The sequence below is a fragment of the Mercenaria mercenaria genome, chromosome 2, assembly GCF_021730395.1.
Source record: "Mercenaria mercenaria strain notata chromosome 2, MADL_Memer_1, whole genome shotgun sequence".
NCBI lineage: Eukaryota > Metazoa > Mollusca > Bivalvia > Venerida > Veneridae > Mercenaria > Mercenaria mercenaria.
In genome coordinates this window covers 41810119-41827337 of record NC_069362.1, presented here as the reverse complement: position 1 = coordinate 41827337, position 17219 = coordinate 41810119, and the positions used below count along the sequence as shown (strand labels likewise).

Below are 17219 nucleotides of genomic sequence, written 5' to 3'. Positions count from 1 at the left end.
CATGCAAAGTAGATGACCACTATTTTGGGGTCAGTCCATTAAAGGTCAAGGTCACAGGGGCCTGAACATTGAAAACCATTTCCGGTCAGTAACTTGAGAACCACTTGACCAAGAATGTTGAAACGTAATAGGATGATTGGTCATGCAGAGTAGAACTGATGACCCCTAACGATTTTGGGGTCACTCTGTGAAAGGTCAAGGTCACAGGGGCCTGAATATTGAAAACCACTTCCGGTCAGTAACTTGAGAACCACTTGACCCAGAATGATGAAACTTCATAGGATGATTGGTCATGCAGAGTAGATGACCCCTAACGATTTTAGGGTCACTCTGTTAAAGGTCAAGGCAACAGGGGCCTGAACATGGAAAACCATTTCCAATCAATAACTTGAGAACCTCTCGACCCAGAATGTTGAAACTTCATAGGATGATTGTTCATGCAGAGTAAATGACCCCTATTGTTTTTGGGGGTCACTCCGTTAAAGGTCAAGGTCACAGGGGCCTGAACATTGATAACCAGTTCCGATCAATAACTTGAGAACCACTTGACCCAGAATGTTGAAACTTCATAGGATGATTGAACATGCAGAGTAGATGACCCCTATTGTTTTTGGGGTCAGTGTATTAAAGGTGAAGGTCACAGTGGCCTGTTCATGTAAAATCATTTTTTGGAAATAACTTGAGAACCACTTGACCTACAATGTTGAAACTTAATAGGATGATTGGACATGCAGAGTAGATGACCCCTATTTATTTTGAGGTCTCTTGATCAAAGGTCAAGGTCACAGGAGCCTGAACAGTGACTTGAGAACCACTAGGCCAAGAGTGTTGAAATTTAGCGGGATGACTGGACATGTCAAGTAGATGATCCCTATTGCAGCTAACCATCAGTGTCTCTTTGACTTTCGCTCCTGACCCTTATTGACTTCTTGCCTATAGGACTTTGCATTGGGGGAGACATGCGCTTTTTTACAAAAGCATTTTCTAGTTATAAACTTGTAATTGTAGTGGAGAATAACAAAAAATAAAGTAGGCTTAATACAGAAGGTCAGTGGTTCTAACCAGGTACCAAGCTGTGCTGGTAACAATGCCCGGAGGGGCACCTGGGGTCTTCCTCTGTCCTCAAAGTCAAAAGTGAATAAATCTTTGTAATATACCAAAGCAGAATAACGAAAACAAACACCAATAGGTGTCTAAATTTACCCTCTTACACTTTTTACAAACACTCTGTCTCACTTTAATATATGTAAATTCAACGACATCTCAATACCAGTTACTGGGGGAAGAAACCATGATAGAAACCTATGGGTTTCAAACTTGGATGTACATAGTATTTTTGGGAATCCTCCAAATGCTTGTTAAGCAGCATGATTTTGTTATTTTTTGGCTATTTAGTATTGCATTGTGCTGTGTTAATATAGGACAGTCAAGATGCCCCAAGCAGTGAAATGGACACCTCCCAGGAATCCGAGGAAAACGCTGAGATAAAACAGGAGGACGTAAAACAAGTGAGTTAGCAAGAAAGTAGTGCAGTATCTGGTGTAGGGTCAGATTTTCAGGATCTTTACAGTAGTGTAATGATAGTTTGCTTGTCCGAAACCATAATATAAATCATAAGTTTGATGCAGTCAGTAAACTTAGTTCATACAAATTCCAAAGTACTGGTGTTTTTTCCCCAATATTTCAGTATTCTGGTGAACACAATATTCCTTGAAATGGAGGGATTCATTTTACTGTTTAGTTTGCTATTTTCACTATCTTTCACTGAAAATATCTATTATACATTGATGGAAGACACCTTCATATTATAAATGCCCAAGTTGATACAGGACTAGGGAAGTTCTGAATTAGTAAATCTTTGTTGAGACTGATGCATATCAAGGAGAACTACATTGTACAGTGGTGATCTGTTGGGATAGGTTCGAGTTGCCTTATTAAGGGGATGAATTTTGTAGGGAACTAAAGTTGGTGCCTTGGAAGTGGTGTAAGGGGCCTCTGTGGCCGAGTGGTAAAGATTGCTGACTTAAAATCCCTTGACCCTCACCAATGTGGGTTCGAGCGTGGCTTTGGGCATAGAAGTCTTCATGTCAGGAAGCCATCCAGCTGGTGTTTGGAAGGTCTGTGGCCCACCCAGGTGCCTGCCCGTGATGAAATAACGTCTGGAGTGGCACTTGGGGTCTTCATCCACTATCAAAAGCTGGAAAGTTACCTTATAACATGTACTAATAATTGTCGGTGTGACGTCAACCCAACAATAAAAATCAAAATGGAAGTGTCACAGCATATTTTAGACCTTACCAAGCATCAGCTGGTATGCCATCATCGAGGTACATACTTTCCAACCATAGTATTAGTAGAGGTTCATATATTAACTGAGTAGGAAATTTTCATATATTGTAATTAGAGAAGTACCTATGTTCTGGTAACAGAAGACGTCTGAATCCTTCTGGTACACACTGGCATATTTCAAGGTAAGAAGTACCCAGATACCAGTACAAGGATCTCCTCTGTATTGTGAGAATCGTTTAAATGATGCGTCATCTTTTGTATATAGGAAGAAGAAGAACAAAACACAGATGGAGACGGCGACCAGGACACTGCTGAAGAGGACCAGGGTAGGTGTAAAAGTTTAAAGATGCACAAGTTTCCTCGGCATTTTGAATTGAAGTTTCTTGTGTTTTGTACTACAATTTTACTGATTTCCTAGATTTAATGAAAAACAACTTACCAGGCAAAGTACAATATATGAATAAAGACAGATACTTTTATTGCTGGGAATGTTTTCCATTATGGAACATGAGTGATTTTAATAAAAAAAAAATGTGTAAGTTGACAGAAGCATATAGGAATGGGTCACAAAAAATTGCATGATTGACCATGTTTTCTTAACTACTGAATTTAAACGTATTACAAAGATTTTTCAAAGCTTGCTTTCTACACCTATGTTTCTGTAAATTGATAATGTTTTGAAAAAACTAAGCCAGGAGAAGACCAGAACTTATTTTAAATCTCCAAATTTTCTAATTTTTTACTGCTGGTTAGTAAATTCCCAAAGCAGGTTTAGGCCGCTGTATGTTCAGAGATTATCTCTGTTGAAATGCTTCCATGTGACCTTGCTATAGATCAAGCTGTTTAACAAAAGATCAGCTGTTCTGTCCAGGTGTTTCGTCTGCCATTACATATATGAAAAGTCAGTTGGGTACTTACAACCATACTAAAATAGCTTTATAGTAGGGTGAAAATAAAACCCTACAGGTTTTGTTTTTGCAGTTGCATCATGTGTCAGGACTACGCAGGTGCCTGCTTGTCCCTAAAAATTTCACAGACTGATACAAATTACAGGCTCCTCTTTGTCAAATATAGCTGGAAAATCTTCAGATGAAATAGAACTATTGAATACAGAAAGTGTCTATATTGACAGATGTTTCAGAGAGTGGAGGACAGAAACGTAAAGCAGATGATGTGAATGGTGAAGATGAGGATGAGGACGAAGACAAATCTTCAGCTAAAAAAATGAAAACAGAACCTGATCCCAATAGTAAATATCTTAAATTGTAACATTAATAGCTATATAGGGTGTAGAAATACATTTGTATTTCATGCAAAATCCATAGCCTGCATAAATTTACAAAATTCAAATGTTATTTACATATTGGTCAGGTTGCTCACTGTGTCTTGTAATTGCTTCAAAATTCCCCAACTTTTCTAAAATCTGACATTAATAATTCTTGTTGGAAATAGGTGTATCTCAAAAATATTTTGTTGAAACATTCGTACACCATAATGACTTCACACCCTTGATTGTTACTCTTCTTTTTGCAATTTTATGGGTGGTTTGTTATCTGTTTACATTGAAATTGTTAGCTATGAAAATGTTTTTCTTTCTGTGCAACAGGACCAGTGACAATGTTTTGTGGTAACCTAGACCCAGACCTGACCTCAGACACTCTTAGAGGCTTCTTTGAAATGAACAACATTGATGTGACCAATCCAAGGAAAATTGGCTTCAAGAGGTATTTCTTTACTTACACAAGCTCGAGTCTGAAGCTCATTTCATAGACCGTATACTGTTTATAGCATTGGTAGGGCTATATGCCACAAGGAATGTTGTAATATGGTAAAGGGGAACTATAGGGACTATGACATATATGTATTGAGTCTGAACCAAAGGCAGTGCTGAAAAGAGCAGTTCTGAGATACAAAATGTAGGGCCAGTTTGTGAGAGTTAAAATTTTTGAGTGTTAATTTCACCAAATACCAGTGAATAGGCAAGTTTCTGAAGTGACTGCTGGACTTCAGTCCAGAAAATGATTAAAACTAGATGTTCTATAAAGCCTTGTTTGTCTGGAGAGAGTAATACAATTTCTACCATTGAGTGTTTATAAGAGAGGAAAAATAGTCAAAGATATGAACAGTTTTACTTCAGTTTGTCTCGGCTGGCAAATATTCTGGGGATAAAAATTGTTAGTTTAGCTTGTATTTGTTGCACCTGTTTTGTCTGCCACATTTTCATTTGGTTTTCCGAGAGTATGCCCTATTTTATTAGCTCATCTGATTTTTAGCTCACCTGTCACAAAGTGACAAGGTGAGCTTTTGTGATCGCGCGGTGTCCGTCGTGCGTCCGTGCGTGCGTCCGTAAACTTTTGCTTGTGACCACTCTAGAGGTCACATTTTTCATGGGATCTTTATGAAAATTGGTCAGAATGTTCATCTTGATGATATCTAGGTCAAGTTCGAAACTGGGTCACGTGCCATCAAAAACTAGGTCAGTAGGTCTAAAAATAGAAAAACCTTGTGACCTCTCTAGAGGCCATATATTTCAAAAGATCTTCATGAAATTGGTCAGAATGTTCAACTTGATGATATCTAGGTCAAGTTCGAAACTGGGTCACGTACCATCAAAAACTAGGTCAGTAGGTCTAAAAATAGAAAAACCTTGTGACCTCTCTAGAGGCCATATATTTCACAAGATCTTCATGAAAATTAGTCAGAATGTTCACCTTGATGATATCTAGGTCAAGTTCGAAACTGGGTCACGTGCCTTCAAAAACTAGGTCAGTAGGTCTAAAAATAGAAAAACCTTGTGACCTCTCTAGAGGCCATATATTTCACAAGATCTTCATGAAAATTGGTCAGAATGTTCACCTTGATGATATCTAGGTCGGTTTCGAAACTGGGTCACGTGCCATCAAAAACTAGGTCAGTAGGTCTAAAAATAGAAAAACCTTGTGACCTCTCTAGAGGCCATATATTTCACAAGATCTTCATGAAAATTGGTCAGAATGTTCACCTTGATGACATCTAGGTCAAGTTCGAAACTGGGTCACGTGCCATTTAAAACTAGGTCAGTAGGTCAAATAATAGAAAAACTTTGTGACCTCTCTAAAGGCCATATTTTTCATGGGATCTGTATGAAAATTGGTCTGAATGTTCATCTTGATGATATCTAAATCAAATTCGAAACAGGGTCATGTGCGGTCAAAAACTAGGTCAGTAGGTCTAAAAATAGAAAAACCTTGTGACCTCTCTAGAGGCCATACTTGTGAATAGATCTCCATAAAAATTGGTCAGAATGTTCACCTTGATGATATCTAGGCCAAATTTGAAACTGGGTCACATGCCTTCAAAAACTAGGTCAGTAGGTCAAATTTAAAAAAAACCTTGTGACCTCTCTAGAGGCCATACTTTTCATGGGATCTGTATGAAAGTTGGTCTGAATGTTCATCTTGATGATATCTAGGTCAAGTTCGAAACTGGGTCAACTGTGTTGAAAAACTAGGTCAGTAGGTCTAAAATTATTAAAATCTTTTGACCTCTCTAGAGGCCATATATTTCAATGGATCTTCATGAAAATTGATCTGAATGTTCACCTTGATGATATCTAGGTCAAGTTCGAAACTGGGTCACGTGCGATCAAAAACTAGGCCAGTAGATATAAAAATAGAAAAACCTTGTGACCTCTCTAGAGGCCATATTTTTCATGAGATCTTCATGAAAATTAGTGAGAATGTTCACCTTGATGATATCTAGATAAAGTTTCAAACAGGGTCACGTACCTTCGAAAACTAGGTCAATAGGTCAAATAATAGAAAAACCTTACGACCTCTCTAGAGACCATATTTTTCAATGGATCTTCATGAAAATTGGTCAGAATTTTTATCTTGATAATATCTAGGTCAAGTTCAAAACTGGGTCACATGAGCTCAAAAACTAGGTCACTATGTCAAATAATAGAAAAAACGACGTCATACTCAAAACTGGGAACTTGGAAAAAGCTTCAATAAGCATTAATTTGCTTTCAGCTTAATCCTTGTCATTTTTGTTGTGTTCAATATGTTTTCATGTAGCTGTATTTAGACGAATAAAATATGTTTAAACCAAAACTGGGTCATGTGGGAAGAGGTGAGCGATTCAGGACCATCATGGTCCTCTTGTTTGAAAAAAATGATGAGCTATGTCATCGCTTGATCGGCGTTGGCATTGCCTGGGTAAGTTTTATGTTTAGGTCAGCTTTTATTAACTATCAAAGTTATGCTTTAAAGTTTGCAACACTTGTTCACCATCAGTAGCTGACTTTGTACAACTTTCCTCCTTCACGGTCAAAGCTATTGCTTTAAAACTTGGAGCAGTTATTCGCCATTAAAAGCTGACTCAGCACAGCAAGAACCGTAACTCTGCATTGCTTTTTGCAAGAATTATGGCCCCTTTTGGACTTAGAAAATCATGGGTAAAACAATATTTCTATGATATATATACAGAGACAAAAAAATCAGAGGAGCATCTCCACTCAGAAGGCGGTGCTCTTGTTACCTTTTCAGCTCACCTGAGCACAAAGTGCCTGCAGTGAGCTATTGTGATCATTTGCGATCAGGTATCTGGCCCCCACTGTTCAGCATCTGTCCAGTCCAGTGGATGTTCCTTTGATGGTCTTCTTCCAAAATTTTCATACCATTGGATATAGGGGCCGCCAGAGCTAAAAATAGAAAAATCTTCAAATGACATCTCCTAAACCGCTAGTTATCCCCTGCCGATGAAATCGGGAGGGGGGTATTGAAATGGCGTTGTCCGTCCGTCACGTCCGTGTGTGCGTGCGTCCGTCCATTCGTCCGTCCGCAGCCATTTCTCAGTAACTAGCTGGTAGAATTTCATGAAACTTGAAATAAACATGAATCAACATACTGCAATGATGCCCGTCAAGTTTTTTTTTTTGATTGGTCAATTTCCCTTAGAGTTATTGCCCTTGATTTAATGAAAAATGCCCAAAAATGTCCGTCCGCAGCCATTTCTCAGTAACTAGCAGGTAGAATTTCATGAAACTTAAAATAAATACGAACCAACATACTGCAATGATGCCCATCAAGGTTTTTTTTGGATTGGTCAATTTCCCTTAGAGTTATTGCCCTTGATTAAATGAAAAATCCACATCTGCAGCCATTTCTCAGTAACAAGCTGGTGGAATTTCATGAAACTTAGAATAAATATGAACCAACATACTTCGATGATGTCTGTCATTTTTTAGCTCGACTATTCATAGAATAGTAGAGCTATTGGACTCGCCCATGCGTTGGCGTCCGCGTCTGCGTCCGCGTCCCGATTTGGTTAAGTTTTTGTATGTAAGCTGGTATCTCAGCAACCACTTGTGGGAATGGATTGAAACTTTACACACTTATTCACTGTGATAAACTGACTTACATTGCACAGGTTCCGTAACTCTATTTTGCTTTTTTACAAAATTATGCCCCTTTTTTGACTTAGAATTTTTTGGTTAAGGTTTTGTATGTAAGCTGGTATCTCAGTACTCACTAATTGGAATGGATTGAAACTTCACACACTTGTTCACTGTCCTGATCTGACATACACAAAGCAGGTTCCATAACTCTGTTTTGCTTTTTTTTACAAATTTATGCCCCTTTTTCGACTTAGAATTTTTTGGTTAAGGTTTTGTATGTAAGCTGGTATCTCAGTATCCACTAATGGGAAAGGATTGAAACTTCACACACTTGTTCACTGTCATGATATGACATGCAGTGCAAAGGGTCAATAACTCAACTTTGCATTTTACAAAATTATGCCCCTTTTTAAACTTAGGAGTTTTGGGTTAAATTCTTATATGTAATCTGGTATCTCAGTACCCACTAATGGGAATGGATTGAAACTTCACACACTTGTCCACTGTCATGAGCTGATAAGCAATATGCAAGTTCCATAACCCTATTTTGCTTTTTTTAAATATTGCCCCTTTTTAGACTTTTGTATTCATTCAGTCGACAAGGCTGTTGAATAGTCGAGCGTTGCTGTCCTCCGACAGCTCTTGTTTTTTCAATTGGTCAATTTTCCTTAGAGTTATTGCCCTTAAATTGTTTGAAAATCTACAGATTTGTACATAACAAACCAACCAATTGGTAGAATTTCATAAAACTTCTTTCATTCTTTTCCATGAACATTTAGTATAAACATGTGAAGTTGTGTACCCACACCTGGTCACCACCTTGCCTTCATCACACCCCCCCCCCCCCCCCCCCCCCCCCCCCCCCCCCCCAAAAAAAAAAAAAAATTATTTCCTTTTTATTATTATTATTTTCAAACCTTCCATGAATATTTATCAACATGCAAAGTTGTACTGTTCCCCCACCTCACTCCTTCACCAAGTCATTCCCCCCCCCCCACCATTTTTTTTTTTTTTTTTTTTTTCATTTTTAATTTTCCATCAATATTTCAATATTTATAATCATAATCGATGTTTTGTACCCTCACCCAGTCACCCCTGCTGCCCCCTCTTCCCCAACCAAAAAATAGCATTCATTTTCTGTTAAATTGATTTTGACAAATGAAATTATTTGCTTCTTAGTAATATCCTTAACTTTTTGCCAGATATATTTTTTTGCCATTCCTGACCACAAACCCTTTTCGGCGGGGGATACCAATTCATCGAATTTGCTTGTTTGATTTTGAAATGATCTCACACAAAAGGTCCTTATGTAACCATGTACCAAGATCATTCAGATCATTTCGTTTCGTCAAAAAACATGGCCACCAGGGGTCTTGGTCACTTTTCCTTACATGTATATAGTGGAAATTTTAAAACTGCTGACCCGATTTTAAAGCAATTTTCACAAATGGTGCTTAAATATTGGTGTCTAAAAACACTGGCACTACGAAACAATTTCACAGACATTTTCTTTTGCATAACCATCTAACAAAACTTACGTAAGCGATGTAATTCAGGTGAGCCAACTAGGGCCATAGTGACCATCTTGTTCTTTCTTTGTTAGTGTTAAGTTATTGGCTGTTGATGGTTGTCAATGTTCAACCTAGCTTTACCAACCAAATTGCCCTCAAGCAAGAAAGATTTTATCATGCCCGCATTGACTTCAGCTTGCTCAAGTAACTTTTACATACAGTATTATTATGTCTCCCCCAGGAGACATATTGTTTTTGCCCTGTCCGTCCGTCCGTATGTCACACTTCATTTCCGAGCAATAACTGGAGAACCATTTGACCTAGAACCTTCAAACTTCATAGGGTTGTAGGGCTGCTGGAGTAGACGACCCCTATTGTTTTTGGGGTCACTCCATCAAAGGTCAAGGTCACGGGCCTGAACATTGAAAACCATTTCCAATCAATAACTAGGGAACCACCTGACCCAGAATGTTGAAACTTGATAGGATGATTGGTCATAAAGAGTAGATGACCCTTATTGATTATGGGATCACTTCGTCAAAGGTCAAGGTCACAGGGGCCTGAACATTGAAAACCATTTCTGATCAATAACTAGAGACTTGACCCAGAATGTTGAAACTTCATAGGATGATTGTACATGCAAAGTAGATGACCCCTATCGATTTTGGGGTCACTCCATTAAAGGTCAAGGTCACAGGTGCCTGAACATTGAAAACCATTTCCGGTCAGTAACTTGAGAACCACTTGACCCAGAATGTTGAAACTTAATAGGATGATTGGTCATAAAGAGTAGATGACCCCTAACGATTTTGGGGTCACTCTGTGAAAGGTCAAGGTCACAGGGGCCCGAACATTGAAAACCATTTCCGGTCAGTAACTTGAGAACCACTTGACCCAGAATGATGAAACTTCGTAGGATGATTGGTCATGCAGAGTAGATGAACCCTAACGATTTTGGGGTCACTCTGTTAAAGGTCAAGGCCACAGGGGCCTAAACATGAAAAACCATTTCCAATCATTAACTTGAGAACCTCTCGACCCAGAATGTTGAAACTTCATAGGATGATTGTTCATGCAGAGTAAATGACCATTATTGTTTTTGGGGTCACTCAGTTAAAGGTCAAGGTCACAGGGGCCTGAACATTGATAACCAGTTCCCATCAATAACTTGAGAACCACTTGACCCAGAATGTTGAAACTTCATAGGATGATTGAACATGCAAAGTAGATGACCCCTATTGATTTTGGGGTCAGTCTATTAAAGGTGAAGGTCACAGTGGCCTGTTCATGTAAAATCATTTTTTGGAAATAACTTGAGAACCACTTGACCTACAATGTTGAAACTTAATAGGATGATTGGACATGCAGAGTAGATGACCCCTATTTATTTTGAGGTCACTTGATCAAAGGTCAAGGTCACAGGAGCCTGAACAGTGACTTGAGAACCACTAGGCCACGAGTGTTGAAATTTAGCGGGATGACTGGACATGCCAAGTAGATGCTCCCTATTGCAGCCAACCATCAGTGTCTCTTTGACTTTCGCTCCTGACCCCTATTGACTTCTTGCCTATACGACTTTGCATTGGGGGAGACATGCGCTTTTTTACAAAAGCATTTTCTAGTTACATTTACAAGTTACTTAATTTTGCATACCTTTTACTTGGTCTGCGACTAGAGAGGTGTAAAGTCAACAATAGTAAGTAATTGTCAGTTTTAATTCTTAACCAGGGACAGTGTAATGGCTGCAACTTGTGCTTGCCCTAAAGGACAACCTGTTGCCTGAATGAGTTTTAACTTTCAGGGAGAATGGGTAGTGTTATCTCTAACACTGGTTAGACTAAGTGCTTTCTCAAAAATTCCTGTCTCCAAACCATTATGATAGGACCAGCTCAATTTATGAAGTGAACAGCAGAAGTGTTGTTGCATGTTGGATGCTCCAGTTTCTCCAAACCATCTCAAGGGTAATGAAGACATGCCTAACTTTAACAAATTTAGACTTGCAGCTGTTTTTATGACGGAAGTGCTTCACTCAACATGCTATAAGACAGAGGTACTGCATCATGTTTTCTCATTCAGCTGGCTCACCAACACAACAGGACTGTTCTCTATGCTCTTGTATTTGGAGGCATTTGGTTTTCTGTTCTAATCCTATTTTCTAGGCCACCTCATACAGTTGGCCAATCTAGTGATGTGTTTTAGGTGTGGGTTATTAGTCCGGTGCCATCTGCGAATTTCACGATTACTATACATTGTTGAAGTAAGGGTCCATTGTATCCTTCTTGGAGTCTTTCATTGTCTTACTCATCACCCAGTGATGGAACATCAAACAACTGTTTTGTGCTTGCATTTAATGTGAATATGAAAGGAGATGAGAATTGTGCATCACTTGATTGAAGGCTTTATTGTTTAATGTTGGTCTTCTAAGAAGTCCATACATTCTCATTATCCAAATACTTCATGTAAACCCAAGAAGTTGAAATGGAGGTAATTGCTTAAGGTATCCGATCCACAAATATGTAACAATTCGATACCTGGTGACCCCATGTTTTTTTTTTGGTATCATTTGAGAGTTAAAAATAGCCATAAATGATATATTTGCAAGAATTATTGCAGTCATGTGTTTTGACTGCTAAATGATAAATCTTCCACAGTAATAACTGGATTTCTGTTGAAGTATCATTGACGACTGTAGGTTTGAAAAATAAATCTTCTATAACATATATCAGGCATGAATATTTGCTATATTTTAAAAGCACTGTTATATAGAAATTGCTTATTTGTGGATCGGATACCTTAATGCCTTAGTTATAGGAAGTGTTTCAGTCTGGCATGTGGCAACCTTTTGATCTGAAGCCTGCTTGTTCTCCGAGGACATTGGAACAGTCCATCAACCTGTCTGACCTATCCTTTGTTCTCTTAGCACAATGGAATAGTTCAAAACCTCTGTGTAATGTCAGTGGCTATTCTCTCGAGGACAATTGAACAGTCGAGCAATCTCTTTGAACCATTATTTCTTCTCTGAGGACAATGGAACAGTCCAACAACCATTATGAACTGTCAGTTGTCCTCTGCTGAGGACAATGGAATAGTCCAGTCAATTCTTTTAACTGTCATTTGTTCTTATGAAGATGATGGATCAATCCAAACAACCAGTCTGGACAGGCATGTTTACTTGGTACAAGTTGATGTTAAATAAGAGAAGTTTTAATGCAGTTGATTATAGCTTGTGCCAGCACATTTTTGTAGATTTTTAAATTCCCTTATTTGTTCTATAGATAATTGTGTCTGAAGACATGTCAGAACTTTATTCAAGAAAGGTACATATATCCTTTCTTTTAACCATAAACTTAAAGGTCATGTAATTCTGTTACTTTACTTTAAGGTTATCAGTTTAAAATTAGTTAAGAGGAGTCTGCAATAAGGTGAGGGATAGGGAAACACAGGAATATGTATTTATTGCCTATTTTGGCCTAGCCTACTTAGCTCAGAAGGTAGCGCAGCAGAATATCAGTTGAAAGGTTGCGACTTTGATCCATTTATAATTGAAAAAAGACTATACTGTCTGAAGTAATTTGTCCTTTGTCACTGTTTTATGAGGAGAAGTTGTTAGTAACTTGCATAAACAGGTCTGTTACTTGTGTGGAATACTGGTAATAAGGCTCCCACGTATACATGTTTAAACGAGTCTTCAGCTGGGAATGAGGTGATGTAACCCAACTTTATTTATACGTAGCATCCATGTAGACCAATGTTTAGATGAATATTGGTTTCCTTTGGTTCAGGCCACAGATACCTAAATTGGGAAAAAAAAGATTTTCAGTGAGGAATAAGATACATAGACGGAGAGCGCAGATCTAGGGACTGCAGGGTCGTGAGTTAGATCCAAGGATGAGTGACGATTGTGTCTAAACTCATTCATCTATTGCGGTGACCTCTGATTCATGTGGGGAAGTTGGCAGTTACTTGCAGAGAACAGGTTTGTACTGGTACAGAATCCGGAAACACTGGTTAGGTTAACTGCCCGCAGTTACATAACTGAAATACTGTTGAAAAGGGCGTTAAATCACTTAGACAAGTTAGATAACTTTGTACGAAGAAAACAAGGTTGCGTTGCATATTTGATTGCTTGGATCAAGGTCAGTTACTACATGCTAAAGATCCTCAGTTTCAGAAGAGGTTTTACTAAAAATGATGTCAAAAAGTCCTAATGCCAGTATGATTCGTTTTTTGTCTTCCATAATTATAACCAAACAGAAAGATATGACAAGAGGCATGTCCTGCTAAGGAATAAACACGACATAACAAAATACAATTGGAAGCAAGTGTATGAAAAATGTAGCCGTTTCTAAAACAGTGCTGCTATGTCTGCTATAAATTTTCTTGTAGTCAGCATCTTGGGTCGTTAGATCTCTATTTTAAAATTGGGAGTGAACAGTTACTCGTGGCATTATGGGGTTTGTGTTGATGGGACAAGGGGGCAGGGGCGGGGTGTCAAAACAGTAGTTTTGGAAATATGAGTGGAGAAATGTTTACCACATTGTTGCAGTGTTTGCTGGCAAAATATGAGATAATGTCAGGACTCTGCAAATTGTATGAATGCAAGTTGTCCTGGGGGACGGGCTGCATTGAATTTACACTCGTCTTGCTGCAGTTTGTACTCACCCTGTAATTAACTAAGGAAAGACGATTAAAAATTTTATCTACAGTGTTTGTCAGTTTTAAAGTCTAGTGAAAACTGTCCATATCAGAATCTGGTTGTTGACATCTTATAGTCTAGCTATCATAATAGGGTACAGTAACTGAATGGAACTACTTTTTAATAAAGAGTGCAAACGATTTATCAACTCTGCTTTTCAATTATTGAGATGTTGTGGCGTCACTAGTCTCTGTTTTCATTGAATTTATAATATGTTTTGGGAAAAATTGTACTACACAGGTTTTTTTATCTGCCGTTTTTATAGCCGTTATTTGGATATATTCCCAATGTCAAAAGTATGAATACCCAAAATTAGTGCAAATATACCCAATCTACATTCTGAAAAAAAATCATCAAAATTGCACAAAATTAATATTGACCAAATTATTGACAATTTTGTAATGGCAGTATGTTAAAGAGGTTGTACAATGTGAAACAAGTGTATGTGAAAGTGCTTATTAATAAACACATCCTTTCTATATCCTATGGGACTAAATATTTCCCAGTTCGGAAAATTTCCATTTCAGAATTCCCAATTTTTGGGGTAAAGGCTATGTTCCAAAAACAGTACTACAGCAAGTTTGTCTCATCTGTAGTCAATTTCTACTCCTATCCCTGAGAAGATGGGTGGGTTTGTTTGGTAGTACTAGAAGACAAACTTGGCATGAACATTTGACAAGTATAACCTGTGAAATTATTGATTTCAAAATACTGACAAAGTCTTTATTAGAGGTCTGAAGCCCTGTGAAATAAATGACTGGAAAATATTTACAAACTTACAAGGAAGTAGATCTAGTCTGGTTTTCACACTACCTGTTTGTAAAGACAATCCATAGTCTCAGGCATATGTACCAGTTGTGGTTGAATAAAGAATATCTACCTACATCTATACTAATGTCATTAGTAATAAGTCTGCCTTGCTTATAGTCCCATCATAATAATATATATCATGACTGTTCTGCTATTGCATACATGTATGATAAACATTTGGAGAAAGCTGATCCCGAGGCTTTCTGTAACCAGTCGATCAGTTTCATGTTGGAAGTGGCAGCTGCACTGCAGCAAAGTACATATACACGTCCTTGTCTGAGCTTTTTATATATAACCATAGTAGTAGCATTATAGACCGTTTAGTCTGCAGTTGCCTTAGCAACACACAAACTGTCCGATGAAAGTCTGGCTGAAGTGACCGATTAGTCTGCTGAAATGGTAATCTGATTTTACTTTTGCACCGTGTCTTTAGAATTATGTCTGCGGAAATGGTAAACCTATTATAATTGTCTTTGCACCGAATATAACCTTTTTTGCTCCGAGTTCTCTTGAGTCTTATTAATCTTTTGCTCCATGTCTGTAAAATTTTATTGCTCCGAGTCTGAAAGCTGGCTAGCTGTCTGTTTCAAAATGTCCATTATGGTTACATAGAATACTTGAACAAGTGATTCCTCATTGATAACTTCAAAACTTTCTTTGAAGTGATCTTTGATAGACCTGTTTGTTATTTTTTACTTGGTATTTATGTAGCCATAATGGATATATAGACTTGAACTGGCAAACCGGCAGCATGAATGGCTCCAAGTCATCCAGCCTGTAGACGAACAGAAGACGGCCTGCGGTACACATTAACAAGTAAGTCAGCGATTTATTTTGCATTTTTAGTTACTTACACATTTTGATTTATCATATTTCTTTATTTAGTTGATTGTCGCATTTAGTTACTGTCTGTTTAGCCGATCTCCCTTTTCTGATGAACTACATACAGAACGTTCATTGAATATAAAAAAAAATCAGTGACCCAAGCAGTGAAGTGCTGATGTAAAAAAATCTCATGGCCCAAACAAATGAAATGCTATTAAATAACATGCATTGATATACAGTGTTGTAATATGACTATCATGAGAAATGTAGAATTTTTCATAGTTTTGCAACAACATTAGCTGGTATTGCTTTGAAAGAGTCCATGATTGCATTGTTTTAGCACAATTTTACCAAAACAGGGGTCCCTGTCATATAATCACTTGAAGTATACCTCGTAATGATTAAACATCTGCCATAAGTGAAATTGTGACCAGAGACTAACCGTTTTAGTCTCTGCTCTTTGTTCTCTGGTATGTAGCTTTAACAATGTAGGTGTAAATACGAACAATGAATTCCTTTGGAATGAAAAACATTATTTTGTTTTTATGGGATGAAGGTAAAGGTTGAATTCTCATATGTATACCATTTTGCTCATAGTACATAGACCCTTTTGCAACTTCCACAAAACCGATTTTTGACCACCTGCAATTTATAATAACTTTGTATTGTTACAGTCTATTTGCAGCTAGCTATAGTATTTTAGCTAAGAAATAGCTAAAGTCTGACCTATACATTGTGTATATTTTTGTTGATTTTTAGCTCACCTGTCACAAAGTGACAAGGTGAGCTTTTGTGATCTCGCAGCGTCCGTCGTCCGTCCGTGCGTAAACTTTTGCTTGTGACCACTCTAGAGGACACATTTTTCATGGGATCTTTATGAAAATTGGTCAGAATGTTCACCTTGATGATATCTAGGTCAAGTTCGAAACTGGTCACGTGCAGTCAAAAACTAGGTCAGTAGGTCTAAAAATAGAAAAAACCTTGTGGACCTTCTAGAGGCCACATTTTTTCATAAGATCTGCTGAAAGTTGTCTGAATGTTCACTTGGTGATATCTAGGTCAAGTTCGAAACTGGGTCCCGTGCGGTCAAAAACTAGGTCTGGAGGTCATATTTTTCATGGGATCTGCATGATAATTGGTCAGAATGTTCATCTTGATGATATCTAGGTCAAGTTCGAAACTGGGTCACGTCCGGTCCAAAACTAGGTCAGTAGGTCAAATAATAGAAAAACCTTGTGACCTCTGTAGAGGCCGTATTTTTCATTGGATCTGCATGAAAATTGATCAGAATGTTCATCTTGATGATATCTAGGTCAAGTTTGAAACCGAGTCAACTGTGGTCAAAAACTAGGTCAGTAGATCTAAAAATAGAAAATTCTTGTGACCTCCCTGGAGGTCATATTTTTCAAGGGATCTGTATGAAAATTGGTCAGAATGTTCATCTTGATGATATGTAGGTCAAGTTTGAAACTGGGTCACGTGCGGTCAAAAACTAGGTCAGTAAGTCAAATGATAGAAAAACCTTGTGACCTCTGTAGAGGCCATATTTTTCATGGGATCTGCATGAAAATTAAATTGGTCAGAATGTTTATCTTGATAATATCTAGGTCAAGTTGTAAACTGGGTCGCATGCGGTCAAAAACTAGGTCAGTAGGTCAGATAATAGAAAAACCTTGTGACCACTTTAGAGGCCATAGTTTTCATGGGA

General features: G+C 38.0%; 1 protein-coding gene and 1 long non-coding RNA gene across 3 annotated transcripts in view; both read left to right on the top strand.

Moving 5' to 3' along the window:
- The window catches only part of LOC123544456 (nucleolin-like), a 32705-nt gene that overhangs the window by 6700 nt on the left and 8786 nt on the right, over positions 1–17219 (top strand). Inside the window, exons 3-6 of one of the 2 annotated variants that reach the window (XM_053536219.1) lie at positions 1422–1508; positions 2555–2615; positions 3422–3538; positions 3896–4013. In XM_053536219.1, coding sequence (XP_053392194.1) covers positions 1422–1508; positions 2555–2615; positions 3422–3538; positions 3896–4013 — 383 coding nt within the window. The remainder of the gene's footprint in view (positions 1–1421; positions 1509–2554; positions 2616–3421; positions 3539–3895; positions 4014–17219) is intronic. The other variant, XM_053536224.1, reaches the window with a different exon arrangement.
- Positions 16562–17191, top strand: LOC128554913 (uncharacterized). Its single transcript, XR_008369727.1, has 2 exons — positions 16562–16823; positions 17119–17191. It is a non-coding gene; the product is annotated as an uncharacterized LOC128554913 (long non-coding RNA).